The sequence below is a fragment of the Mus caroli genome, unplaced genomic scaffold (assembly GCF_978045245.1).
Source record: "Mus caroli unplaced genomic scaffold, Mus_caroli_1 scaffold_13, whole genome shotgun sequence".
Classification (NCBI taxonomy): Eukaryota; Metazoa; Chordata; class Mammalia; order Rodentia; family Muridae; genus Mus; species Mus caroli.
In genome coordinates this window covers 49,954,023-49,980,260 of record NW_028227268.1, presented here as the reverse complement: position 1 = coordinate 49,980,260, position 26,238 = coordinate 49,954,023, and the positions used below count along the sequence as shown (strand labels likewise).

At 51.1% G+C, this 26,238-nt stretch overlaps 1 protein-coding gene across 2 annotated transcripts in view; it reads left to right on the top strand.

The window, feature by feature from the left end:
• Positions 1-25,898, top strand: part of Atp2a3 (ATPase sarcoplasmic/endoplasmic reticulum Ca2+ transporting 3) — a 33,032-nt gene extending 7,134 nt beyond the window's left edge. Inside the window, exons 2-22 of one of the 2 annotated variants that reach the window (XM_021175669.3) lie at positions 3,235-3,252; positions 3,490-3,572; positions 4,775-4,879; positions 5,033-5,171; positions 5,452-5,532; positions 5,624-5,709; positions 7,932-8,396; positions 9,864-9,952; positions 10,100-10,202; positions 11,029-11,160; positions 11,503-11,628; positions 12,811-13,029; positions 13,123-13,458; positions 14,583-14,803; positions 15,484-15,686; positions 16,336-16,421; positions 20,847-20,980; positions 21,304-21,421; positions 21,811-21,928; positions 22,316-22,401; positions 24,528-25,898. In XM_021175669.3, coding sequence (XP_021031328.1) covers positions 3,235-3,252; positions 3,490-3,572; positions 4,775-4,879; positions 5,033-5,171; positions 5,452-5,532; positions 5,624-5,709; positions 7,932-8,396; positions 9,864-9,952; positions 10,100-10,202; positions 11,029-11,160; positions 11,503-11,628; positions 12,811-13,029; positions 13,123-13,458; positions 14,583-14,803; positions 15,484-15,686; positions 16,336-16,421; positions 20,847-20,980; positions 21,304-21,421; positions 21,811-21,928; positions 22,316-22,401; positions 24,528-24,590 — 3,011 coding nt within the window. In that variant the 3' untranslated portion in view covers positions 24,591-25,898. The remainder of the gene's footprint in view (positions 1-3,234; positions 3,253-3,489; positions 3,573-4,774; positions 4,880-5,032; positions 5,172-5,451; positions 5,533-5,623; positions 5,710-7,931; positions 8,397-9,863; positions 9,953-10,099; positions 10,203-11,028; positions 11,161-11,502; positions 11,629-12,810; positions 13,030-13,122; positions 13,459-14,582; positions 14,804-15,483; positions 15,687-16,335; positions 16,422-20,846; positions 20,981-21,303; positions 21,422-21,810; positions 21,929-22,315; positions 22,402-24,527) is intronic. The other variant, XM_029484026.2, reaches the window with a different exon arrangement.
• The last annotated feature ends 340 nt before the right edge of the window (positions 25,899-26,238 follow it).

The window sequence follows — 26,238 nt, the reverse complement described above, 5'->3', positions numbered from 1 at the left end:
TTTCTGAGTTCGAGGCCAGCCTGGTCTACAGAGTGAGTTCCAGGACAGCCAGGGCTACACAGAGAAACCCTGTCTCGAAAAAACGAAAAACAAAAACCAAAACAAACCAAAACAAACAAACAAACAAACGAACAAACAAAAAGAGTGTGGGTCACTGTGCTTCAGGGAACCAGAGGAGGGGGGATCTAGGTGGACAAGGAGAAAAGGGAATCTGGAGAGACACCCCTAGGGCAGGCAGAAAGCAACCTGAAGACTAGAATTGGTGTGTGTACCGTGTGTCCTATCCTAGGACTGATCCTGACCAATGTATGTCACAAGGAGCATGGCATCCTGGGGCAGGGGTGGAGTTGAGAGGAGGGGTTTGCCTCACAGCAAAAGACTAAAGAAACAGCAGGAGGAAGTTAGGTCAGACTGACAGCCCTTCTCTTGGCCACGAGCCTTAGTAAGGCGAGAGACTCCTGGGTAGAGCCCAATAGAAGCTGCTGATATGTGCTGTGGGGTGGGCACTGCTTTTTTTTGATGCAGGGGCATGGATAAAATGACCTCTAAGGGACTGTGTTCCATTGAAGAACTGGCCCAGAAACTGGGCCTGGATTCCCCCCTGCCTTTCCTGTTCACTTCAGCTAAATAGATCAGAAGGGAAAGTCTGTTTGATTTTAATCTCAATGCAGGACACTGGAGATTACATTTTCCGTGGAAAATGTCAGCCATTGCCTAAAATAGGACTTTAGAGAAAATGCTAGAAAGTGTATTTTTAGGTTATATGTTTCCCTCTTGGATCCCTGAGGGCCACTGGCTGCTTGCTGCTATCTCTGGTTCAGCTGACAGGTGCAGACCCTAAACCTCCCCTGTGTACGATCTGGGAAGAGTTCCCACAGGAAAAAAAAAAGTCTGTGGGCCAAGAACATGTGGACAGATGTGAGGAACTGGGCCATGGTCAGGAAATGGAACGGAGAGGATGGGAGCCTCAGAGTCTGTAGTACGGATGGGTCCTGGGTGCTGCGGAGGCTGCTAACCTTTGTGTTGTCAAGGGCTGAAGGAGTCAAGTTCAGAAAGATTGATCACATGGGTGCTTCAGACAGATTCAGCTGGAGAAGGACTCTGCCAAAGAGGGGAGTCCCTCAGAGCCCTAGCTCTGGGGTCTAGCCTCTGCCACCTGCACGCAGACGCAGACACAGACACATCACAGACACAGACACAGACACAGACACAGACACAGACACAGACACAGACACAGACACAGACACAGACACAGACACAGTCACAGACACAGACTCAGACACAGACAGACACAGACAGACACAGTCACAGACACAGACACAGACACAGACACAGTCACAGACACAGTCACAGACACAGACACAGTCACAGACACAGACACAGACACAGTCACAGACACAGACACAGTCACAGACACAGACACAGTCACAGACACAGTCACAGACACAGACACAGTCACAGACACAGACTCAGACACAGACAGACACAGACAGACACAGTCACAGACACAGACACAGACACAGACACAGTCACAGACACAGACACAGACACAGACACAGTCACAGACACAGACACAGTCACAGACACAGACAGACACAGACACAGTCACAGACACAGACAGACACAGACACAGTCACAGACACAGACACAGACACAGTCACAGACACAGACTCAGACACAGACAGACACAGACAGACACAGTCACAGACACAGACACAGACACAGACACAGACACAGACACAGACACAGACACAGACATAGTCACAGACACAGACACAGTCACAGACACAGTCACAGACACAGACACAGACACAGACACAGACACAGTCACAGTCACAGTCACAGACACAGTCACAGACACAGACACAGACACAGACACAGTCACAGACACAGACACAGACACAGACACAGACACAGTCACAGACACAGACACAGACACAGACACAGACACAGACACAGACAGACACAGTCACAGACACAGACACAGTCACAGACACAGTCACAGACACAGTCACAGACACAGTCACAGACACAGACACAGACACAGACACAGACACAGACACAGACACAGTCACAGACACAGACACAGACACAGTCACAGACACAGACACAGACACAGTCACAGACACAGACACAGACACAGACTTGCTGTGGAACTTTGTTCCAGTTGCTTGTCCCACTCCAATCCCCGGCCCTTATATATGTGAAAAAGCCCTGGCACCTCCACATGGCTCTGTCGGAGGCTGTTGGGAAAAGCTTAGGTTTCCAGGTACCCAAAGCAGCTAGCCAGTCATTTTACAGCTGGCATAAAATTAATTTAAGAATTGTAGGTGGTAAAGAAGTTAGGCAGGGGTGCTGGAAAGATGGCTCAGCAATTAAAAAAACACTGGCTGCTCTTGCAGGGGATCCAGGTTCAGTTCTCAGCACACAACTGTCTGTAATTCCAGTTCCAGGGAATCTGACACCCTCTTCTGGCCTCCTTGGACACCAGTCATGGATGTGGTACACTTGCAACATTCTTACACATAGCAGATAAAACTAAAATTAAAAATTAACTTTTAAAAGAAGTTTGGCCAGTAAGCTGAGGCAGGTGCTACTGGTGCTTAGAGACAGGGTTCTTCATAGTGCTGTGTGGGACTGGACACGTGAGGGCCATCTTCCTTGAGTTTGTTTGGAGTGGGGTCCCAAGAGGGACTCCAAGAAGGACCTGAACCTGCCTGACTCCTTGGTGTTTAGAAAAGCTAGGGGTGTCTAGGGAGGATGGGTGGGTTGGGTTTTAAGATGGCCGTTTTCTGGCCATTATGAGGAACAGTCAGATGAGCACCAAGAACCGGTTAAGGCAGGGCAGTTCCGGCCAGGGCTGGCAACCATACAAGGAAGATCCACTCGATGATGTTTCAAGAACTGTGGACTCGGTGACCTTGGACTCTTTCTCTTCTCCAGGCCTCAGTTTCTCTTCTGTGAAAGGGGGGCGGGGCTGGAAGCCCCCTCCCCTTCTGGTCTCATCCTAAGGTGAGCCAGGCCACATTGGACTACTTAACAGAGTTGGGTGGGATAAAGGATAGCCCTTGAGTTTGAACGTCGATTCTGTAACCTCAGAGCTGAGAGGACACATGAGACACTATGGTGGGCCCAGTGGGCTCCATGGGAGGGGCTTCCAGACGCTGGAAGATCCTACAAGTAACCAGTCTTCTCCTGTCTCTTCCTGTTCTCACGGCTGCCTGGATCCTGCAGAGCTCCCTACCGAGGAAGGTGAGGCATGGGTCGGGGAGGCTGCAGGCTATGAAACCCTTGAACTAGACACCTTCAGGCTGTGACACCCCATCCCAGAGAGATGTCTTGAACCCTCAGCTGATCCCTTCAGGACTTCGGACTTTTCCTCTGACTAACAGGGAGAGGGTCCCTAAAAGTTCCTAGGTGTGAGTGGAGAGGGTGATGGGGTAGAGGGGAGATGACCAGGGACCTGGGCCTCACTCTCTCCTATTCCAGGGAAATCCCTGTGGGAGCTGGTGGTGGAGCAGTTTGAGGACCTCTTGGTGCGCATCCTGCTGCTGGCAGCTCTGGTTTCCTTTGTAAGTAACCCCTCCCTGCCATCCTGTGAGGTGAGGCAGATCCTGACAGTTCTCAGGGCCCTAGGCTACTCTCCTCTCAGTCATGGACACTCCTCCTCCCCTGGATCCCACCTAAATTCCTCTAATCCATTTATAGATCATTTATAGGTCAGCCTCAGCACCCTTGACATTTGAACCAGGTGGTTCTAGGTGGGGGTGGGGGTGGTCCGATACACTGAGCATCCTGGCCTCCCTATCAGGTACCAGCATCACCTCCCAGTGATGTGTCCAATGTGTCTCCAGACATTGCTAGATGTCTGTTTAAAGGCACTTGGTCTCTTTTTGAGTTCCTCAAACAGCCTTTACCCTCTACCTTGGCGTTTCTCATTCTTGCTGTCTAGAGAGCCCTTCTGGACCACAGTTCCCGGGTTCAGAATTGGAGGTGGGGAGGGGGACAATGTTTTCCATGGCTGAGCACAAGGCTAATGCAAGGTGGGCAGGTATGATTGCTGTTCTTCCTTCTGGGGAGGAGACCTCAGAGTGTGGAGCCCCATGGTACTGGCTGGGACTGGTTCTTCCTGTGCAGTGGTGGTGGCTGTCCTGGTCCCTGTCCTTGTGAAAACTGAAACCCTTACAAAAGAAAAACAAACCCATGCATGCAGATGTCTAAAATGGCAAAGCTGAAGGGATGCCTCTACTCTTCAAAGAACAGAAGGAAGCACTGAGGGGTTTCAAGGGAGGTGACAAGGCCCCAGTTAGGCCAAGAGGTGGATAAGAGACTTGACCTGAGTCTCATTAAGGCTTAGATTCTGTAGTGGGAATAAGGTTCCTCTGAATGGAGGACCCTGAACCTGAACACTCACCAAAATCATGAAGGCTTGTTAGTGATTTCTGTTCAGGCTATCTGGGCTGGGCTGAGAACTTTGGTTCTAACAAGCTCCCAGGAGTATCTGGGGTTGCCAATTGAGTACCATAGTGAAAATCAGAGAAGACAGGGAGGGGTCTCCAGCTGCCTCTGCCCCCTCAGAGGCTGGTTTGGTTGGGATGAGGGCTGTGTCCATCACATCTATAAGGTGGGCATTCTTCTTCTACCAAGGTTATCTCTCTAAGGCCTGGATCCCCCCAGGGGAATAGACAGAATTCCGAGACTAAAAGTCAAGGGGCTCACGGGGGTGGGGGTGGGGGCTCCTAACACAGTTGGACTAACAGCTCTGACCCTGCAGGTCCTGGCCTGGTTCGAGGAGGGTGAGGAGACCACAACAGCCTTCGTGGAGCCCCTGGTCATCATGCTAATTCTCGTGGCCAATGCGATCGTGGGAGTGTGGCAGGTGGGAGGAGTCAGGGTGGGCTGGCTCTGGGGTCTTCCATCAGCAGGTGGGCTTCTTACTTTCAGATCGATCTTAGGCTATAAGAGTTTTACTCTCAAGGGGAGGCCTCCTGGGGCAGCAAAAGGGGACCACCTGCTTGCTTCTGTCCCACAGGAACGCAACGCAGAGAGTGCAATTGAGGCCTTGAAGGAGTATGAGCCTGAGATGGGTAAGGTGATCCGGTCTGACCGCAAGGGTGTGCAGAGGATCCGAGCCAGGGACATTGTCCCTGGGGACATTGTGGAAGTAGCAGGTGGGTATGTCCAAGTCCTTCTCTTTTCACTACGTGACTCCAGGGAGCCTTGTTTCTTTCTTTGCTTCCATCTTGAACTTCAGAGGAATGACTGTTAGAACCTCCCTAAACCCTGTTGGACAGATCGAGAGAATGTGGCCAGAGTGGCTGGGGTCTGCCTGAAGGATCATACATAGCTCAGGACTCCACCTCTGGTGGAGCCTTGTCTCTGAAAGCCTTCTTGGCTTTGCTGGGGCTAGGGCTCCTGACCACTCTCAGCCCTGCCATTCTCCCTGTACAGTGGGAGACAAGGTACCTGCTGACCTCCGTCTCATCGAGATCAAGTCCACCACACTTCGAGTGGACCAGTCCATCCTGACAGGTGAGCCCCAAGGGCTCAGGTAAAGTGGTGGCGGGGCCAGGTGATGGGCTTGTCTCCAGGGGGAGCTTCTCATATCTCATCCTGCAATCAGGGGAATCCGTGTCTGTGACGAAGCACACAGATGCCATTCCAGACCCCCGAGCCGTGAACCAGGACAAGAAGAACATGCTGTTTTCTGTAAGTTTTGGGGATGCTTGGAGCTCAGCCTGGAAAGTAAAAATAGTCCCATAGGAGCCGTGGTGCGATGGCTCAGCTGATAAAGGTCCTTACCACCAAGCCTGATCCCAGGGCTCACAGGTTGAAAGGGGATAACTGACTCCCACAGGTTGTCCCCAACCTCCCCACTCACATGGTGGCATATGCATGCTCACCTGCCACACATAGAAACCAAAAACAAATGTAATGCATTTTTTTGCTTGTCACTTTAAAAAAAAAAAGATTAATTTATTCATTGTATATGAGTGCACACTGTAGCTGTACAGATGGTTGTGAGCCTTCACGTGAATGTTGGGAATTGAATTTAGGACCTCTACTCGCTCTGGTCAACACCACTCGCTCAGTCTCTGCTCACTCCAGCCCAAAGATTTATTATTATAGCACTCTTTTTTTTTTTTTTTTTTGGTTTTTTTCGAGACAGGGTTTCTCTGTGTAGCCCTGGCTGTCCTGGCACTCACTTTGTAGACCAGGCTGGCCTCGAACTCAGAAATCCGCCTGCCTCTGCCTCCCGAGTGCTGGGATTAAAGGCGTGCGCCACCACGCCCGGCTAAGATTTATTATTATAAATAAGTACACTGTAGCTGTCTTCAGATGCACCAGAAGAGGATGTCAGATCTCATTACAGGTGGTTGTGAGCCATCATGTGGTTGCTGGGATTTGAACTCAGGACCTTCGGAAGAGCAGTCAGTGCTCTTACCTGCTGAGACAGCTCACCAGCCCTTGTTTGTCACTTTTTAAAATGTATTTTTATTTAGTTTTTTTGTGACAGGATCTTACTATACAGCTCTGTGTATATGTGTATATGTATGTATATATATATATACATACACATACACATACATACACATACTGTTGCCTAGAACTCCCTATGTAGACCAGTATAGCCTCTAACTCAGAGATCCATCTGCCTCTGAATGCTGGAATTAGAGGCATGCACCACCATTGCCTGGCATATAATTTGTTTTTTTTTTTTACATTTTCAAAGTCCTGTAGCAATGGACCTCTTGGTTATTGGTAACAAGTGCAAATTTATAGTAACCATAATGCTTGTGTTTACTGAGCCCTGCATGCTTGGCATTCATCTAAGCCCTTTAAACTTGATAGTTTGTTTAAGCTATACAACAAGCTTGAAATCAGGCTGTCTGTATCTTGTTATCTATATTTCCCAGCAAGGAAACAGGCTGGGAGAGGTTAAGGCAGTTGCCCAAGGTCACAATGAATGAGCAACAGAGTTGAGATGTGAGCTCAGACATCCAGGCCTTAGGGATTTCTCTTTCCTGCTAGGACACTGTGCCTCCAACTGGAGAGGGACGGTGCCTTAAGTCATTCAGCTGAAATATTCCTGGCCGGAGAGAGTAACAGAAGTGACAGAGGGAGCTACAATTCAGCTAGACCGTGTTCCAGCACACCAAGGCATGGGGGGCTGAGGAGCACCCTTGGAAGTGAACACCATGGGTCCTCAGAGCTCCTCCCAAGAGCCCTGCCTGAGTTCAGGGCAGATGAGCTGGGGAGGGAGGTGTGACACACATAGGGGTGTCTGTGGCTTGCTGTGGGTCTTGGCTTTAGTTGTGGTTAACTAGCAGGGTAAGGATGTGTTGCTCTGCGTGAAGGAAAGGCAGGGTTACCTGCCACTAACACCTGTGCTCTTACCATCTCCACATCCATCCAAAGGGGCACCAGGCAGCCTCTAAGGAGACTACATCTTGGGCCTCCACAGGGACATTTTGAAGAACAGGGCACTGGAGTACAAGGCTACCTGTCCTCTATACTAGGAGTTGGGTTTTTTGCCCAGGGCCTTGGAAATGTGAGTGGCAAGCCTCAGGTTTTTTAGACTCTTGAGTAAATATTTGTAAACTACTTGCCTGAGATCATTGTCAGCCACACTTTTTCCTGTGTGGCCATAGTGACTTTTTATGAGTCCTATTTTGATGGGTTCCATGGGTTGGACTTGAGACACATGGCTGATATCAGACCTGGAGCCTCCTTTGTGCTGGGCACTATGCTAAGCCCAGGACATGTAGAGACCCTTTAAATTCTTGTCTTCATTGACCAACATCCAATAAATACCACACTGCATAAGTCTGGAAAGAAGAGCCACACAGAAAAGCCTGCTCTGGTTTGAAGTCAGGGATTCCAGGCCCTGGCCAGAGGCCAAGCAAACGTCTTTGTCCTTCTCTGGTCAGGGTACCAATATTGCATCAGGCAAAGCCCTGGGTGTGGCTGTGGCTACAGGCCTGCACACAGAGCTGGGCAAGATTCGGAGCCAGATGGCGGCTGTAGAGCCTGAGCGGACGCCATTGCAGCGCAAGCTGGATGAATTTGGGAGGCAGCTGTCCCATGCCATCTCTGTGATCTGTGTGGCTGTGTGGGTCATCAACATCGGCCACTTTGCTGACCCGGCCCACGGTGGATCCTGGCTCCGTGGTGCAGTATACTACTTCAAGATCGCTGTGGCCCTAGCTGTGGCTGCTATCCCCGAGGGTCTCCCAGCAGTCATCACTACATGCCTGGCCCTGGGCACAAGACGTATGGCACGTAAGAATGCCATTGTGCGGAGCCTGCCTTCTGTGGAGACACTGGGCTGCACCTCGGTCATCTGCTCTGACAAGACAGGGACGCTCACCACCAATCAGATGTCTGTCTGCAGGGTGAGTGGTAGCTGGGGTGGGTGGGGCCTGCTGGTGTCAGGTGATGTTAGGCTGCCTGACCTTTTTGAGGGGTAAAGGATGGAGAACCTGTGCTCTGTCTCCCAGTTGGTGGTGGGGAGCAGCAGATGAGGTCTTCCATGTGTATAAACACTGCATCAGTGCTTGCCTTGCTGTATCCCTGAGGCTCTGTGTCACTGCGGTATCCAGGGCAGGTCATTTCCAGCCTTGGACCTTAGTCTCCTCATCTGAAACCTACATCTGAGCCCTGCCAGGATCCAAGAGCGAGTCAAGTGCAGTCCTCATGTCACTGGACCCAGATTCTATCCTGCTCTGGCTTGTCTGTACACCTGATGCCTGTCACCAGATAGGCTGGCTCCAGTGACCTGGGAAGGACTATAGGGCAGCAATTATTTATTCCTGGGCACTTGATCCCACATGCTGGGTCCACTGTCCATGTGTTCAGGGATTCTGGCTGGAATTCCAGGGGACAGAGGTCCATTCTAGCTCAGCAGGGAGAGCTGGGAAGATGGTGACTGTTGTGGGTTTCACACCTCCCCAGGCGCTCATCGTGCTTCTCCTGCCTCTGCTCTCAGTCTGCCTAGTAGGTCCTAGGAACTGGCTCAGGACTCTAGACCTTACAGCCCCATGGAATTCCACCAGAGCCTGGCATAGGAGAGAGGCATGAGCAAGGTCTGCTGGCCTGCGTCCTCTGACTAAATCCTAGCAGGATTTTACCGGTTCTGTGCTCCTTGATTCAAATAAAGATCCGAGCATGGTGTGGGGAAGTGCCAGTGGCTGAGCATGTTGGGTAATGGATCCTGCTTGTTAGAAGACTGTCCCAGAACAGAGAGGACAAGAAGGAAGGGATGGCACAGAGTACCTCGGGGTGCTAGGCTGGTCACTGGCTTGAGAATGAGCTGCAATAAATCGGTCTCAGCTGGCTGATGGACCAGGAAATGGACTGTCCTGATGGGGGAGAGGGCAGGTAGGGACTGACTCTGAGCATAGAGTCATTCTCTGGGGTCATCTCTGGATGGGAGGAAACTATCTCAGAGCAAGATTCGTGTTTCTTACTTGAAGGTAGAGAAGTATTTGTTCAGCCAGGCTCTGGGCCCACTTTCTCCCTATGTCACTGGTGGAGAAATGAACCTTAAGCAATTAAAAGGGGCTGCACAAAGAGATGGACAAGCGCTCAGGTATCCTGCTCAACCAGGGACCTCTCGTGTTGGCAGTGGTCTCAGGCACTGAAAAATGGGCCACAAAACCCTCAGGAGTCCCGAGCAAATGGACACTGAGAGCCTGGCGCCTCTGGGCAGAGCCCTGTCTCAGGTGTCTAGTCTGGACCCTACACTCACTCTTTCTCAGTCTAGTAGAGAAGAAAGACCCTTCGGTGATTCTCCTCGAACTGCCTCAGATATCCTCCTGGGTCAGACTTCCATTAACCTGAGCCCACTTTTGTGCTCGCAGATGTTCGTGGTGGCTGAAGCAGAGGCAGGCACCTGTCGTTTGCATGAATTCACCATTTCTGGTACCACGTACACCCCAGAGGGCGAAGTGTGAGTGAGGGAGTGAGGCCAAGGTGGGATCCAGTGGGCGGAGCTACCAAAGGGGCCCTAAGGAGTGGTTTCCTTGGGGGCGGGGCCAGTGCCCGCCATCACTCAGGGGCGGGGCTAGGCCCTGTGCTGACCTCTCACTCTCTGCAGGAGGCAAGGGGAGCAGCCTGTGCGCTGTGGGCAGTTTGATGGGCTCGTGGAGCTCGCCACCATCTGTGCCCTCTGCAATGATTCTGCGCTGGACTACAATGAGGTTTGCGTTCACTCTTTACATAACCTCCCCAGGTTCCATTTCTCAGGACAGACCTTTTTCCTTTGCCCAGCGTCTCATTATTTCTGGTTGGTGGTCTTAGCTGCTTCAGTGGGCCATGTTCTAAGAACATGATCACCCCTGGACACCCTCACTTCCAACCCTCTTCATTCTGCTCAGATTGTTTCTGTATCCTTGCCCCCCTGGGTCTCTTCAGGTAGGAGTGAGAGGCTGCCATGTAAGAGGCTGGAAGGCCAGGGATGCTTTGGGAAGACGTTGGGTGGTGGACAGGGCATGAGTGGACTTTAAAGTAGACAGTGTAGCACGGGGAAGGCTCATTCTGGAAAATCTAGCTGTGACACACATTGAATATCATTTGTGTGATTGGAGCAGGGGAATGGAACATATGGGAGGATGCTCCTGCCTTCCAGGAACACTAAGCCAGGCCAGGTCAGCTTCCATGCTCAGCCAAGGGCAAGCAGGCAGCCACTGAAGGGTTTGTGCAGAGGACTGGTGTAGCCGCGTTAGCTCTCCCAAAGATGTTCTCTGCAGACAGCAGCACAGAAGGTTACAACACAGGAGAGGGGATGGGGTGGGGGGTGGGGGTGGGGGGGACTGTATGATGAGGGAGCAGCGTTGAGACTCAGCAAGAAGAACCTGGAAGCCCTGTGTGTAGATAGATGTGCTCATATAATTCCAGCACTTGGGAGGCTGAGGCTGGAAAGTCAGTTGTGAATCTGAGGCCATCCTGAGTATATAGCAAGATCCCATCTCAAAATAAGTAGAGACAGCAGGAAGCCTTCACATCCTGTGCACTGTGATCCTCCAGGCCAAGGGTGTGTATGAGAAGGTAGGAGAGGCCACAGAGACAGCCCTGACTTGCCTGGTAGAGAAGATGAATGTGTTTGACACAGACCTGAAAGGACTGTCGCGGGTGGAGCGTGCTGGCGCCTGCAACTCAGTGAGTAGAATGGGCCTTAGCCTTGGCTGCATAGCCAGGGGTTCTGGGGTGTCTGGAGATGTGAAAGAGAAAAGCACAGGTTTGGGGAGGCTTCAAGGAAGGATAGAGGACCTCGGGCACCTTGCAGGATGAATCTGTGGAGCAGAGAGAGGAAAGGGCAGGCTGTGCATACAGGCTTCCAGTTGGAAAGTGCACACGTTTTGGGAGAAAAAGGTGGGAGCCTTGAATGCCAGAGTCAGAGAAGTATGGAGTATAGGTCATAGGGAAGAGGAGTCTTATTGGGTGTCTAGTGAGGAGCAGGCAAGAGTTGTCAGCTCTGTCCTTTATGCCTGGACCTTGCAGGTTATCAAGCAACTCATGCGGAAAGAGTTCACCCTGGAGTTCTCCCGGGACCGGAAGTCCATGTCTGTGTACTGCACACCTACTCGTGCTGACCCCAAGGTCCAGGGCAGCAAGATGTTTGTGAAGGTGGGGTCTGCCTGTGTGACCTGGGGTAACTCTTGGGATTTGGGGAGTGGAGTGGGGTAGGGGAGGCAATCTGGTCTTCAGTCTCTAAAATACCCAAGGGAGCTTAGCTCAGTTGGTAGAGTATTTGCCTAGAGTACAAGAGGCCATGAGTTTGTTCCCCAGAACAACGTAAACCAAGTGGTGTATGCTTATAATCTCAGCACTTGAGGAAGCAGAGATAAGAGAGTTGGTGAGTTTGAGTTCATGAACTTGGGCTATGTAAGAGACCCCGTGTAAAAAAGAATAGAAAGGAAAAACAGATAAAACAAAAAACCAACCAAAGCCCCCAGAGTGCAGCCCCGGGGAGGATCAGGGAGCCGTGAGGCCCATTGGTAATGTGATGCTGTGGAGTGAGAGTGGCCAGCATGCCATGGGGACCTGAGAACAGCATCCAGTGGCAAAGGGACCACACTGCCTTGTCACAGGACTCTGGGACCACTGGTGCTCCTCTCCACAGAGAGGTGCCCTATGGGAATGACAAAGTTGCACTAGAATCTCTCAGAAGCCCATCCCTAACTTGGTCCTAAAGTGAAGGTCTTAGTCCCTGTAAAAGGACAGGACTTCTATCCTGGGACCCTGGCCATTCAGAGAAGGTAGCCCCTGGGTTTTTAGGCTACAGAAGAGGAAGACGCCACTGATAGGTTAGCCAGAAAACAATCCTAGACCCAGGTGAGGTCCAAGGTGAGCCCCTGATGAAACTGAGGAATCAGTCACCCTCCACCAAAGCTACCTTGCCAGGGTCACACCTGCCACACTGCATGTCCTCTTTCAAGTGGCACTTAGCATGCCTCCCTGCTGCTGGGGGGCCCTTACAGAATGAGAATCCCATTCTACCAGGCAAGCAGGGAGGAGACACAGGTTCCCATGAGAGATGCTGAGCCCACCCAGACATGCAAATGTTGTAGCCAGCCTTCTCGTTTGTGGGCTGGTAGAGACAGGGGACCTCTGGTGGTCGGCTGTGACCTTGCCTGCCCAACTGCTTTTCTCATACTGAACTTACAAAGAATGGTTGGTTCTTCCCTTCTCTGTGCTCTCTTTGTCGGCCTTCGTCCATCCGTAGTGGCTTGCAGTTTTCTCTACGGAGTGGCAAGGAAGGCCAGGGACCTGGCTGGGTAGAGTTGACTCCTTTCCTTCCCTCTGCAGGGAGCTCCTGAGAGTGTAATTGAGCGCTGTAGCTCAGTCCGAGTGGGTAGCCGAACAGCACCCCTGAGCACCACCTCCAGAGAGCATATCCTGGCCAAGATCCGGGACTGGGGCTCAGGCTCTGACACACTGCGCTGCTTAGCCTTGGCCACCAGGGACACACCCCCAAGGAAGGAGGACATGCATCTGGATGACTGCAGCCGGTTTGTACAGTACGAGGTGGGTGCTGAGAGCCGGGTTCCTGCAGTGGCCGGGCACACAACAGGTCAAGGATAGACTCAGGTTGTGCTTGCCCCTGCCTCCTCCCCACAGACAGACCTGACCTTCGTGGGCTGCGTGGGCATGTTAGACCCACCGAGACCAGAGGTGGCTGCTTGTATCACACGCTGTTCCCGGGCTGGCATTCGAGTGGTCATGATCACAGGGGACAACAAAGGGACAGCTGTGGCCATCTGCCGCCGACTTGGCATCTTTGGGGACACGGAGGATGTGTTGGGCAAGGCCTACACGGGCCGTGAGTTTGATGACCTCAGCCCAGAGCAGCAGCGCCAGGCTTGTCGCACTGCCCGGTGCTTTGCCCGTGTGGAACCCGCACACAAGTCTCACATCGTGGAGAACCTACAGTCCTTTAATGAGATCACTGCCATGGTGAGGCTACGGGGGAGGGGGGGGGCAGAGCCTGGGAGATGCTTAATTTGATTACAGCTGTAACCTAGTCTTGCTGTCAACCTTGACTCTACACTTGATCTTCAAATGTTTTTGTTAATCACGTGCTTTACCATTGAGGTGACCCCCCCCCCAGCCCTTTGAGCCTCTTATCGTTTACATTAAGATTAATCCTGACATGTGTTTGAGTGTTGACCTGGTCCAGAACTGGCCACAGACACTGACTCTGATTCCCCTGTACTGTGCAGTTCTTTATGCTGACGTCAATCTTGACCTGGTCTCCAGTCTGGCTTCCAAACTTGACAATGATGTCACTGATCATAAGGACAACGACCTTGACTCCAACCTCTATTTTAATTTGTATTTTTACCTTCAGCCTGAGTCCTGTCTAGAACTTGTCCTTCACCTTGACTCCCATATGTATCTGAGAAAGCTAACCCTTAGTTTGGGCCATAACCATTACCTCATCCCTGGATTGACTTCAGCTTTCCCCGCAATCTCAGTCTCATGATCGACTCCATATCGAACCTGAGTCTCACGCCTGTCCTCAGTGTTGGTTCACCTCATCCCTACCCCTGCCTCATCATCATCTGTAGACCTAGGCTTGGTCTTGTCCATTCACCCTAGCCTACATTAATCTCATTGTCAAACCAATTTATAAGATCATCTTCTCTCTTCTCTTCTCTTCTCTTCTCTTCTCTTCTCTTCTCTTCTCTTCTCTTCTCTTCTCTTCTCTTCTCTTCTCTTCTCTTCTCTTCTCTTCTCTTCTCTTCTTCTTCTTCTTCTTCTTCTTCTTCTTCTTCTTCTTCTTCTTCTTCTTCTTCTTCTTCTCTCTCTCTCTCTCTCTCTCTCTCTCTCTCTCTCTCTCTCTCTCTCCCCACTTTCATTTTAATACAGGCTTCAAGCTGATCTTGAACTTGTGATTGTCCTGCCCCTGTTTTATGAGTGGCTGGGACTACAGGCTTACTCTCAAAGCTCATTCTTGATCCCACCACATTTCTTCTCCCTGTGTCTGAGACCTTGGGGACATCCCCTAACTAGGATTGCTTGGGATAAGAGGACGTAGGCAAGTCTCTCAGGTGTGTCCTACCTGGCCCGGCCCACAGACTGGCGATGGGGTGAATGATGCACCAGCCCTGAAGAAGGCAGAGATCGGCATCGCCATGGGCTCAGGCACTGCTGTGGCCAAGTCAGCAGCAGAGATGGTGCTGTCCGATGACAACTTTGCCTCCATTGTGGCTGCAGTAGAAGAGGGCAGGGCCATCTACAACAACATGAAGCAGTTCATCCGCTACCTCATCTCCTCCAATGTTGGCGAGGTTGTCTGGTGAGGCTCCATGCTCCCTCCTTCCAAGCCCCTGTACCAACCAGCTCTGTCCCTGAGGGGGCCACCCCTGGATTGTGGTGCAATCCAGCATCCTCTACAATCCCCCCCGCCCCAGCCATGGTCTTCCTCTTCATAGCTTCTTCTGTTGAGACCCATAAGACTGGAGAAGCAACTTCACCACAGGGCAACAGGGTGTCTACATGTATGCATGCACTGATATGTGTGTGTATGTATAGTGTGTTCAGGTGAGAGGTCTATGCTTAGGAATGTGTGTGCACTCTCATGTACTATTGAATATAAACACAAACAGGATTTGTAACAGAGTGTGCTTATGTTCACATTTCTGTTTGCATGGGAGAGATGCCTGTTGGATGTGTGAGCTCACATGTACTCAATGCATGTGGATTCTGCATCTTTGCACTTTTGGGCCAGCACATGGGTGATTGCTTGTGTTTATGTGTGACAGGTGTTGAGTGTTTGCACATCTCTGATACTTGGGCATGTGGTATGTGTGCATACACCCACCTGTCCTTGGTTGTCCTGTTATCCTCATGTCCCTCACTCTTGGGCTGCAGAGGAAGCTGAGGAGGGCCCCTCCTTCAGCTTGGGGTGAGACCTGTAACTGGACCCTCTAGTGGTAGCTGGCCTGCCTGGGCTAGAGCCCGTGACTCTGGTTTTAGCATCTTCCTCACAGCAATTCTGGGCCTGCCCGAAGCCCTGATCCCTGTGCAGCTGCTCTGGGTGAACCTGGTAACAGATGGTTTACCGGCCACAGCCCTTGGCTTCAACCCACCAGATCTGGATATCATGGAGAAGCCGCCTCGGAATCCCCGTGAGGCTCTCATCAGTGGCTGGCTTTTTTTCCGCTATTTGGCTATTGGAGGTGAGCAGGGCTCCAGCCTTCAGGGGCATCCTAGGTTTGCAGGCTGCAGATAATGCAACTCAGCCAACATCTGCTAACAGACTCTGTGGGCTCACGTGAATGAAAAGACTAGGCACAGGCTATGGCTGGATCCAGGCCGTGGTCTGGTCTATCAGCTTCTATCTTTTCTCCTTCAGATAAGGTCTCTCACTAACCTGGAGCTTGCCCTTTTTGGAGGGTGGGGGCTGGGGGAGGGTTAGGCTGACTGGCCAACAAGCTCCGGTGATCCTCCTGTTGGTATCCCTACAAACCCACAGTCCTGGGGTTACAGCACACATAGTTGCATCTAGCCTTTTACATGTGTGATGGGAACCCAAGCTTGGATCTTCACTTGTATCCACTGAGTCATCTCCTGAGCCCTGGGAGACGTTGGGTTAATTTTTATAACAGTCACAGACCTGTTTTTATTAGTACAAATTGGATCAGTCACTATGCCTAAGAGTATGGCCTGTCAGGTTACTACTGAGGGCCTACCATTGGCACAGGATAGATGTTAGCATACCATGGCTTAGGGAGGGAGAGGAAAATTCAGGGGATGATTGGGAAAGGGACATGCATAGCTAAAAACCTCACCTGCCTACTACAGTGTCCCCTCTTCCCCTGCCCACAGTGTATGTAGGCCTGGCTACAGTGGCTGCCGCCACCTGGTGGTTCCTGTATGACACCGAGGGACCTCAAGTCACCTTCTATCAGCTGGTGAGCAAGTAGAGACCAGACAGGTGGGGCTATGGATTATGAGGATGAGGGAGTTCCAGAGAGAGACTCAGCCTCCGAGCCTGGCCTGCAGCTCCCCTTTCCCATCTCCAGGTGTGAACACCATCCTCCAAGTAGCTTTCTTGGCCCTGGAAGGCCACAAGGCCAGCACAGCCCCCAGCTCAAGGAAATATTATTCTCTGACAATCATTTAAAGGGTACTAGGTATCTTACCTTTACCTCAGAACCCTGAAACATTGAGGGCCCAGAGGTGTGAGCCCTGAAATGGTGGGACTTTGGGCTGAGGGTCAAACTGAAGAGATTGAAGGAAGAGAATCGAATCACCCACATAGTATTTCTCAGATGGGACCCACTGACCTCTAGAATCTCATGACTGGCAGGAACCTACAACCGCACAGCACAGTGTGGAGCAGCCTTAGCTCAGTTCAACTCTGGAAGCAAGCTAGACCCCTCTCAGCTACTGTCTGTCCTTCAGGCCCTTGGCTTGATTGAAGCAGACATTACAGAGCAATGTACAGGGAATTGCTGAGGGAGTGTTGCTTTCCTTAGAGTATGCCACCTACATTATTGGAGAGGATGCAGCCCCAGAGCCATGTTCTGGCACCCAGCAGCCCTCAAGCCCATGAGTCCATCCACCATGGTACAGAGCATAGCCCTGCCTCCTTCAAAGGCTATTTTCTCTCTTACCTCAGCCAGGGATCACTCCATCCTTGATCATTCCAGCACCTCTGGCTCCCACGGTAGCTTTGGGCTGTGCCTCCACACATCACTGTCTTCACCTTTCTTTAGACCAGGAGTGCTCAACCTTCCTAAATGCTGTGACTGCCACCCCCCTACCCACGTTTTACAGAATTATTTATTTATTTTATGTATGTGAGTACACTGTAGCTGTTTTCTGACACACCAGAAGAGGGCATCAGATCCCATTACAGATGGCTGTGAGCCACCATGTGGTTGCTGGGATTTGAACTCAGGACCTCTGGAAGAACAGTCAGTGCTCTTAACCACTAAGCCATCTCTGCAGCCCACTGGTGACCCTTTAATACAGCTCCTTACATTGTGGTAACCCCCAATCATAAAACTACTTTCATTTCTACTTCGCTATGGTTATGAATTGGAATTTAATATCTGATGTGCAGATGGTCTTAGGCAACCCTTATGAAAGGGTCATTTGATGCCTCCCAGGGGTGTCACAGCAGCCCATGGGTTGAGAACAAGGATCTGTGTAGATCCTTGCTGCTTTAGAACATGGACCCCAAATCTCTAGGGATCGCCTTTCTTCTGAGATCCAACCCTATAAATGCCGTTTCCTTCCCTGAGATTCTCACAGGCCTGTGCAAACCCAGTCTCACCATAGTGATCTCTCTTCCATCTCCTTTCAGATCCACTGTCTGCCTGGTCACTGAAGCTGACACCTAAGAGTCACATTAGACATCTCCTTAAGTCCCCAGTTAGCCTGATGGGATCTTTTCTTCTCAGCAGTCCTTAGGGTCTTCCTTTTCTCATTCAGCCACTTGGTTGGGAAATGTTCATCAAACACCACTCGCTGTGGCTTGGCCACAAATAACTGAGTGTGGAAGTGCTAGTCAGAGGGTCTCTACAAAAAACTGGCAGCCTGAGGAAGTCTGATGGCCTGAGGAGGTTGAGACTCCTATTCAGGGTGGCAAGTTTTTCAGTGGGGTGTTTAGGCAGACCGTGTTTTATTTGTCTGTGTGGGTACATGACATTAGGTGTCTTTCTTGATTACTCTCAACCTAATTTTCTCGAGGCAGAGTCTGTCACTGAACCTGGAACTCATAGATTTGTAGATATACCTAAGCAGGCGGTCAGTGAGCCCCAGAGGCCTGCCTGTCTCTGCCATCTTTCCAGCCTTGAGTTGTCAGATTTCAAGAGAGGGATCTTTGGGGATACTCCCAACAGGGAACACTCTGATTCATGACTTTTTAAAAAGATTTTGTTTGCTTGTTTTTAAGTTTGTGTGTGGAGAGTGTTTTACTTGTTTGTATGTTTGTATGTCTGTATGCCATGTGTCCCTGGTGCCTGCAAAGGCCAGAAGAGGGTGTCAGATTCCTGGAATTGTAGTTAAAGTTATAAGCTTCCATGTGGGTGCTAGGAATCAAATCTAGGGCCTCTGAAAGAGCAGCCAGTGCTCCTAACAACCAGGGTATTCCTCCAGCCTCCTGGTTCATGACTTCTTAAACTTTTTCTACTTGAAACCCTTTCTTACCCAAGAAATTTGTATATGGCTGGGCATGGTGGCACACACCTTTAATCCCAGTACTTGGGAGGCAGAGGCAGGTGGATTTCTGAGTTTGAGGCCAGCCTGGTCTACAAAGTGAGTTCCAGGACAGCCAGTACTATACAGAGAAACCCTGTCTCAAAAAGCCAAAAGAAAAACAAAAAAAAAAAAAAAAAAAAAAGGGAAAGAAATTTGTATATGTCCCCAAGCACATAGGTTTAAAAATACATATACAAACCTATTACTTGTTAATAGTAAATCACAAGGAAATTTATTTTAAAATAATTATGCCAACTAGGACCTTAATCCCAGCACCTAGAAGGCAGAGGCAGGTGGATTTCTGTGAGTTTGAGACTAGTCTGATCTACTTAGCAAGTTCCAGGCCAGCCAGAGATACATAGTGAGACCCTATCTCAAACAAATCAAAAGCGGGCTGGAGAGATAGCTCAGCAGTTAAAAACACTGGCTGCTCTTATAGAGGACCTGGGCTAGATCCTCAGCAAATGTGTAACAGCTCACAACTGCCTGCAACTCCAGTTCCAGGGGGATCTGATAACCTCTGAGGGTACCAGACACAGACACTCACGTGGTGCACAGACATACATGCAAGCAAAACACCTACACATATAAAAGTGTGTGTGTGTGTGTATGTGTGTGTGTGTGTATCTCCAAACCAGGGCTATAGAGATAACTCAGTGGTTAAGAGCACTGGCTGCTCTTACAGAGAACCCAGGTTCAATTCCCAGCAGCTCATCACTGCCTGTAATTCCAGTTCCAGGAGATCTGACACCTTCATACAGACATGCATATATCAATGCACATAAAATAAAAATAAATCATTTAAAAATCAAAACCAACAATAATACCCAGATCTCTGGTATAGATCTAATTTCACCATTAAAGAGAAAAGTGAGGTGCACGCTACTGAGCTGGAGGTGTTTGCTCTCTGTCTTTATATGGCCTAGTACCCAGGTCCAGGAAATGCTATTGCCTGGTATCAGGCTGGGGGTCCCACACTGATCAGCATAATCAAGACAGTTGTACTCACAGGCCAACCTGCTCTACAGATTCCCTCACTGGGACTCTAAAGTCCCAGTCAACAATTAAACGGAACCACCACACCCATCCTCAGTCATATGACCCCTTAAAGGATTCAACCCAGTTTCAGAAGCTGGGCTGGGGCTGAGGGTGTGGCTCAGTTGATACAGTGTTTGCCTAACTCGCAGGACAGTCTGGGTTTGGTTCACACTACTCAGTAAACTGGGTATGGGGCTGTAAACTCAGCTTGTAGGAGGGATGTAGCCAAGCCATAGTTGTCAATAGGGTTTCCCCTGTGCAGCAGCAGGGCTCATGCACAGAGCCAAGGGTGCCCATCTGTCTCTGATGGATTTGTCTCTACAGCACAATGAGTGTTGCTAAGCCCTGGCCTTAAAGATCTTCAGATCTTCAGATATATACTTGTAAAAATGAAGTTCTGTGCAGGAGACCCAAGTAGACTAATAGTTATGAGTGTTCACACTCATCCCGATAGTGTGAGAGAGAACGAGTCGGAAGTTCTCCCAGACATCCTCAAACATCTTACTGCAGGAGACTCACGGGGTAGGCCAGTGAGCAACAAGAAAGGTCCCTGGAGATGTAGGGTGGGAGGAGCACTTCCCTTTCGGCACTGAGAGCTTGTAAACTACAGAGGATGCATGCATTAAGGCTGAGCCCTGGCCATCTTTCTCTAGATCATAAGCAGAAAGCAGCGAGCAAAAAGGCAGGTAGGAGTGGAACCCTGCATGATGTCAGTGTCAGTTAAAGAGGGTTTTGTCTGCTCCAGAGGTCAGTCCTATTTAGGCATAGTTGTATTGATTGAAACGCACAATTACTTCATGTATTTATGAGGTCTCTTTTGGTCACCTCCCTAACTTCTGCATTTCAGAGTCCCATGAGTCCCAGCCCGGACCCCTCTTCAACCCCATGGCCTCCTAGTGCCTTCCCCAGCCTAACACCAGCTGCTCCCATTCTCCACAAATTCCCACCCAGGATAGTCACCCTATGACCCAATCCCTTGCAGTGCTGAGCTCGCTACTCATCCTCAGGGGTGGGGAGGGGAGGCTTCCCTCTCCTCTGTCCAGCACCTCAGTAACAGCTGTTCACTGGGGACCCTATCACCTTATCTTCAGAGGAACTTCCTGAAGTGCTCTGAAGACAATCCACTGTTTGCTGGCATCGACTGCGAGGTCTTTGAGTCACGCTTCCCCACAACCATGGCCTTATCTGTGCTTGTGACCATTGAAATGTGCAACGCCCTCAACAGGTAGGCTGGGCAGAGGAGTCCAAGACAGACTGGGGTCTAAGGCCAAAAGAGACCAGAATTGGATTGAGATCCAAGCAGAATGAAGATTGAGGTCTCTGGATCAGAGAAGCTGATAATAAGTTCTGAGAGTCGGTGGGGCTGGGATTCAGGAGAGAAAGATCTGGGGTATGATGAAATGGGGATTCGGGACAGAGAAAGTGGGCCCAAGCCCACAGAAATATCCACCCCGGTTCTACAACCAAGGTAGTGAGGTGGTTGCTGAGGTGAGTGGGCCCACCATGGCCTGACATCCTGTCCTGAGTGGGTTGCTGTGCCTTTCGTAGTGTCTCTGAGAACCAGTCACTGCTGCGCATGCCACCCTGGCTGAACCCTTGGCTGCTGGGGGCTGTGGTCATGTCCATGGCTCTGCATTTTCTCATCCTCCTGGTGCCACCGCTGCCTGTGAGTTACGGCCATGCCTCCTCCCTCCTCAGTTCCTTGGGTCACAGTCATCAAGTAGTCCTCAGATACTAGAGGTCCCAACTGAGTGCCAGGCCTTCCTAGGCCTTGGGCAGGAGTGACAGTAGGGACAGATGTGTCTAGCCATCATTCCACAGATAGTCCCACCTTCAGGGGACAGAAAAGGTGGAGCCCTTTTGCTGAGGGGTTGGCCTGGGCCTGAGTGGAAGTCAGGGAAGGATTGGGTGGGCAGGGGGATAGCACAACCTCTGGGAAACCCAGTAGGCAAAGGTGTGAAGGAAGGGCTTCCAAGGACATGCCCATGAAGAGCCCACTGGAGTCCGGGTGAGTGACCCTGGCAGCCTGTAACCGGGCCTCCCTGCCCCTACCAGCTCATTTTTCAGGTGACCCCACTGAGTAGTCGGCAGTGGGGGGTGGTGCTTCAGATGTCTCTGCCTGTCATCCTGCTCGATGAGGCCCTCAAATATCTGTCCAGGAATCACTTGGATGGTAAGTGGGAGACCTGGCCCCTTCTGCTTCCTCCCCACCTACTTCCAGCCTGCCTTTGCTCCCAAATCCCAATTGCACTGGATGCAAGGTGCACGGTAGGAGAGTTGTTTTTCAGTCAGGAAGTGGAGGACATAAAGAGTCCTAGTGGCTATGACGCAATGACTTGCCTGGAGAGGTGTCTTGCACTGTAGGAGCCTTGACTGGGCCTATTGGGAACACTGCTCAGGGCCACGCTGCCTCAGCTTCCTCACTTGGCTATACCCTGTTCCCGCACAAGCCCTCACTGCCCCCTCCTCACCCTGCCTCACACACCCATATGTGGATAAGGTGCTGTGGTAGTCCTGGCCTTGGCCTCTGACCCTCCTGTACTGGCCTGTCTTTATCCAGGTGTTCTCGGGACATTTATACAGGCTCAGAGTAGGCAGCTGCCGACTACTTCCAGGACCCCATACCTCACCGGGTTGGCTTCTTGGGTGTCATTTTCATGGGTGGAAACAAAGGGGAGGATTTGTCTTCATTCAGGAGGGATGAACACTGACAGGGTTAGGTCCAGAGAAGAAAGCTAGCGAGCTACAGAGAGACCTGGGTTGGGCTCAGCAACTAGCTAAGACCTGCTTTGGGCGTCTGGGACTTTGGGGGCCACTTCTAGTTGGAATGTGACCCCTGATCCAGGAAATAGTGGAGGCTATAAATAAACCCCATGCCTGCCATTCCATAAAGGCCCCCACACCCCCATGCTAACTGAATACTTTAAAAAAAAAATTGTCTTTTTAAAGAAGGCCTCAATGAGCCTCTCCCTCTTCTCTGGAGAAGTCTAAACAGAGAATGGCTGGACTCACAGAGCCCATGAGTGGGGCTGATGGCAGCTGGACTAGGCCATTCAGCTCCCTCCATAGACGGCTCTTTCAGGCTCACCATTGACCCTGGGAGAAGCCTGGGAGAAGTGGGTATGACCCTTGAGCTTCTGAGTTTCATTTCTGGCCAGCCAGCACAGGAGGGTCCCCCCAGGAAACCCCTCCCTCCACACTCAGCCCACAGCCAAACTCTTTTGCGAAGCGTGGCCTTGAGAAACAGCTAGGGGACGTTTTTTTGTCTTCCTTGAGAGACAGCGTTCATCCCTGGTGACCACAGCAACTAAGGAGCTCAGCACATTTTCTTGAGGAAATTTAAAAACGAAAAATTTGTCCCCGTGGCTAAAATGTCTCATTCCCTTGGGGGATCCCTGTGTCTGGGATACAAATCCATGCTGAATTCCTGGGCTCCACAGAAGGGGCGGGGTGATGCCTAGATGGGGGGATTAGAGGGCTGCCCAGTGGGTGCTAAGGGAAATTACTAGAAGATTCTGGACTAATGCAAATTACATGGGTAGGGTAGAACCTGGCAGGGTGGAGGCTGAGGTGTCTATAATAGAGCTGGTACCTGTGAAGGGAAGCCCAGGGACACTCAAAGCCCAAAGCGCCAAGACGAGGCCCTGGTTATTCTCAGGGAGTAGGGACCACAAAAGGTGTGAAAGCACAGGGTAGGGCAGGGGAGTGTTGCAACTGTAAAGATACTGACATGACACTGGAATAGAAGCTGTAGAGATTGTGAGGCCTGAGGAAGAAACCAAATCCCAGCCCAGGGTGAATTGGCCCCAGGCCACACCTTTACCAACCTTCTTGACCCGAAATGGTGAACACCATGGTCCTGGAGAAGTTTGATCTGAAAGGGAGTGAGCACAGGTCTTCAGGAGGGAACCCGAGCTGAGCACCTGTGGCTGCCCCTGGGGAGTGGTGTGCTTGCTAGAAGGCCAGACAGCTCTGCCTTGGGCCGGCAGGCGGCCGAAATCCCTTGGGCCTCCTAAAGCTGGACAGGGCGGGGGTGAGAGAGGGGACCCTTTACGTTCCCAAGCCAGCTCAGTGGCCTTTTAGGGAAGTTTTGCTGAGGCCCAACGCCTGTGGCTTCTCTGTGATTTACGAGGATGTGTCCTGGGGAGAGTTGTGGATGCAGGGTCAGCTCTGGGACTAGGGGTCCTCTCTCTCACACTTGGCACTCTTCAGGTGTGACTGAGTGGCTGTCAGGACTGTAGGCTGGGATGGAGAAGCCGAGAGGGATAGCTCTGAGAGAGTCCAAGGTACAGGGCGGACCCAGAATTCATTTAAGGACATAGGAGCCATGGAAAGGATGGGGGGACCAGATTGAGGGGGTTTGTATGACGCCAACATCAGAAGGGAGGTGGGTAGGTGAGATGGACCGAGGTGGGTCCTTAGTCCCTATATGGGCTGCAAAGGTGAAGGTCAGCTTGAGTGTGTTCAGTTGAAATCAGACCACATGTGGAATGGGGAAGAGGCAAGGAGGACTCCCTGCTTGTGGACCTAACAGTGATGGAGGGCACTCCCCAAATAGAAATATGAGAGTTTTCTCTGGGAATATTGAAGGGACATAGAGAGAGCAGTTGGATTCCTGGGGGCTCAGGGGTGCCCTTGAGGCTAGAGATAGACCATGTGTAGAAGGTTCTAGACCCTGAAGGGAACAGAAGCTGAAGGGAGCAATCTAGATTACTCACTCCTTTTCTTAATATGATTTCTTGGTTTTTTTTGTGTTTTTCTTTTCCCTCCAGAAAAAAGAACCTGAAGTAAATCCTGGTAGCAGAGGGGAGTCTCCAGTGTGGCCCTCAGACTGAGAGTATCCAGGCATTTGTCCTGTTCCCACCCCTGCCCCCACACTCAGCCACCTGTCTCCTGGACCCTGCTGAACATAACAGGCCTGAAACAGGAATGGCTACCTCTCCGTCTGGTCCCAGGTTCCCATCTCCCATTTCTGTCCCTCCCTACTGCTCTGGCCCAGAAGCTGAGTCCAGGAGGGGAAGCTAAGAAGCCAGAGATGACTGCAGGGCCACCACGCATTTCCCCCCCACCCCAGCTCTGTAACCTTTCCCCGGCTTGGAGACGGGCGAAACTAGTGCCTCTGCCCTGATGGAGGACTCATGGGGGCCTTCTTACTGACTCTGACCTCTTGCTTAGTTTGGGTCTGGAGCCTGGTCCACTATGGGTAGGAGGAGTCTGAGGGACCCATCTGGGTCCAGCTGTGAACGTGAGGAGAGGCAGCTCCTTCCACTTGGCTCAACTTCCACCAAGTCCACTCCTGTGTCTGTTTATATATGTGCCGGCCGGCCCCAGGGGGTTGAAGGATCACAGGCAGATAGGAACATAAGAGCAGGGGGCAGGCCTAGACAATGACTCCCTTTCCTAGGAGTGAGCCTGCACTGGCTGGCTGACCTCAGCCCTATTCCCACCTTTGAGACTCACTTCCTCAGCTCAGGTTGGCTCAGGGTGTCCTAATTTTACCATCCATGCCCCTGGTGTCTGAGACTCCAGGCATCCCTGGGTCCATGTCAGCTTCTCCTGCCACCTAGCCTGGTGTGATACTTTGTCACTTGCTGCCTGGTCCCCTGGCATTGCTCTTTGCCCTGCTCCTCCTAGCATACAGTTTTTGAGTCAGAGAGATGTCACTAGGGAAGTGACTTCACAAGGGACTTCCTCCCCTACCTCCCCACTGAAAGAAAGCATCTCGTGGGGGTCTATCAGATGAACATACATTGCTCTTCTTTGGGATCTCTTTTTTTTTTTTTTTTGCTCTTAACTCTGCTGTTGCCCCTTTGACAAAAGCTAGCTAACTGTCACAGGAAACGGAGTGTGACTTAGCTCTTTCTTGGGTGTGTACAATATGATTATTTTATATGTAAATCAAGATTCACATCACTGTCCTGACCCCCCAGTAACAAAAGCCCCCTCAGCCTATCTTGCAGACAGATGAACTCCGAGTTTGGCTGCCCACTCTCCTGCATCTCTTCCCTACCCCCTCTGCAGGCTCTGGAGGGGCCTCAGAGAGAAAAAGAGTTTGGAGGGATGGCTTGGCAGGAGCAGAGCGCTGTGATCACTTGCTGATTGTTTCTGATGGAGAAATAAAGGCGCATGTCTGAGGGATTGGAGCTGGTAGTCTTTTCTGAGCCCTGTGGAGCCCCTAGTTCTGTGGCTATGGTGGGGGAGTGGGGTGGAGGGGGAGGGCACCACCTGGAATTAGTAGAGTTAAAAGTCTGGGGTCCCATCCCAAAGCCAAATCCATCTCTTACTCAAAGATGGGGCTTTGAAAAACACTAAGTTGGAATCTCAAGACTGGACCCACACCCCAGTGGCAGAAGTGGGGTGAGCCTGCGCTTCATTGGAACAGCCTGCTTATTGCTCCACTGTTAGAAGTTTAAAAGCAGCGCTCAACTGTTTAATCACATATTTTGTGATTAACATGTCACCTCAAAGGAAAAGGAGCTGGAG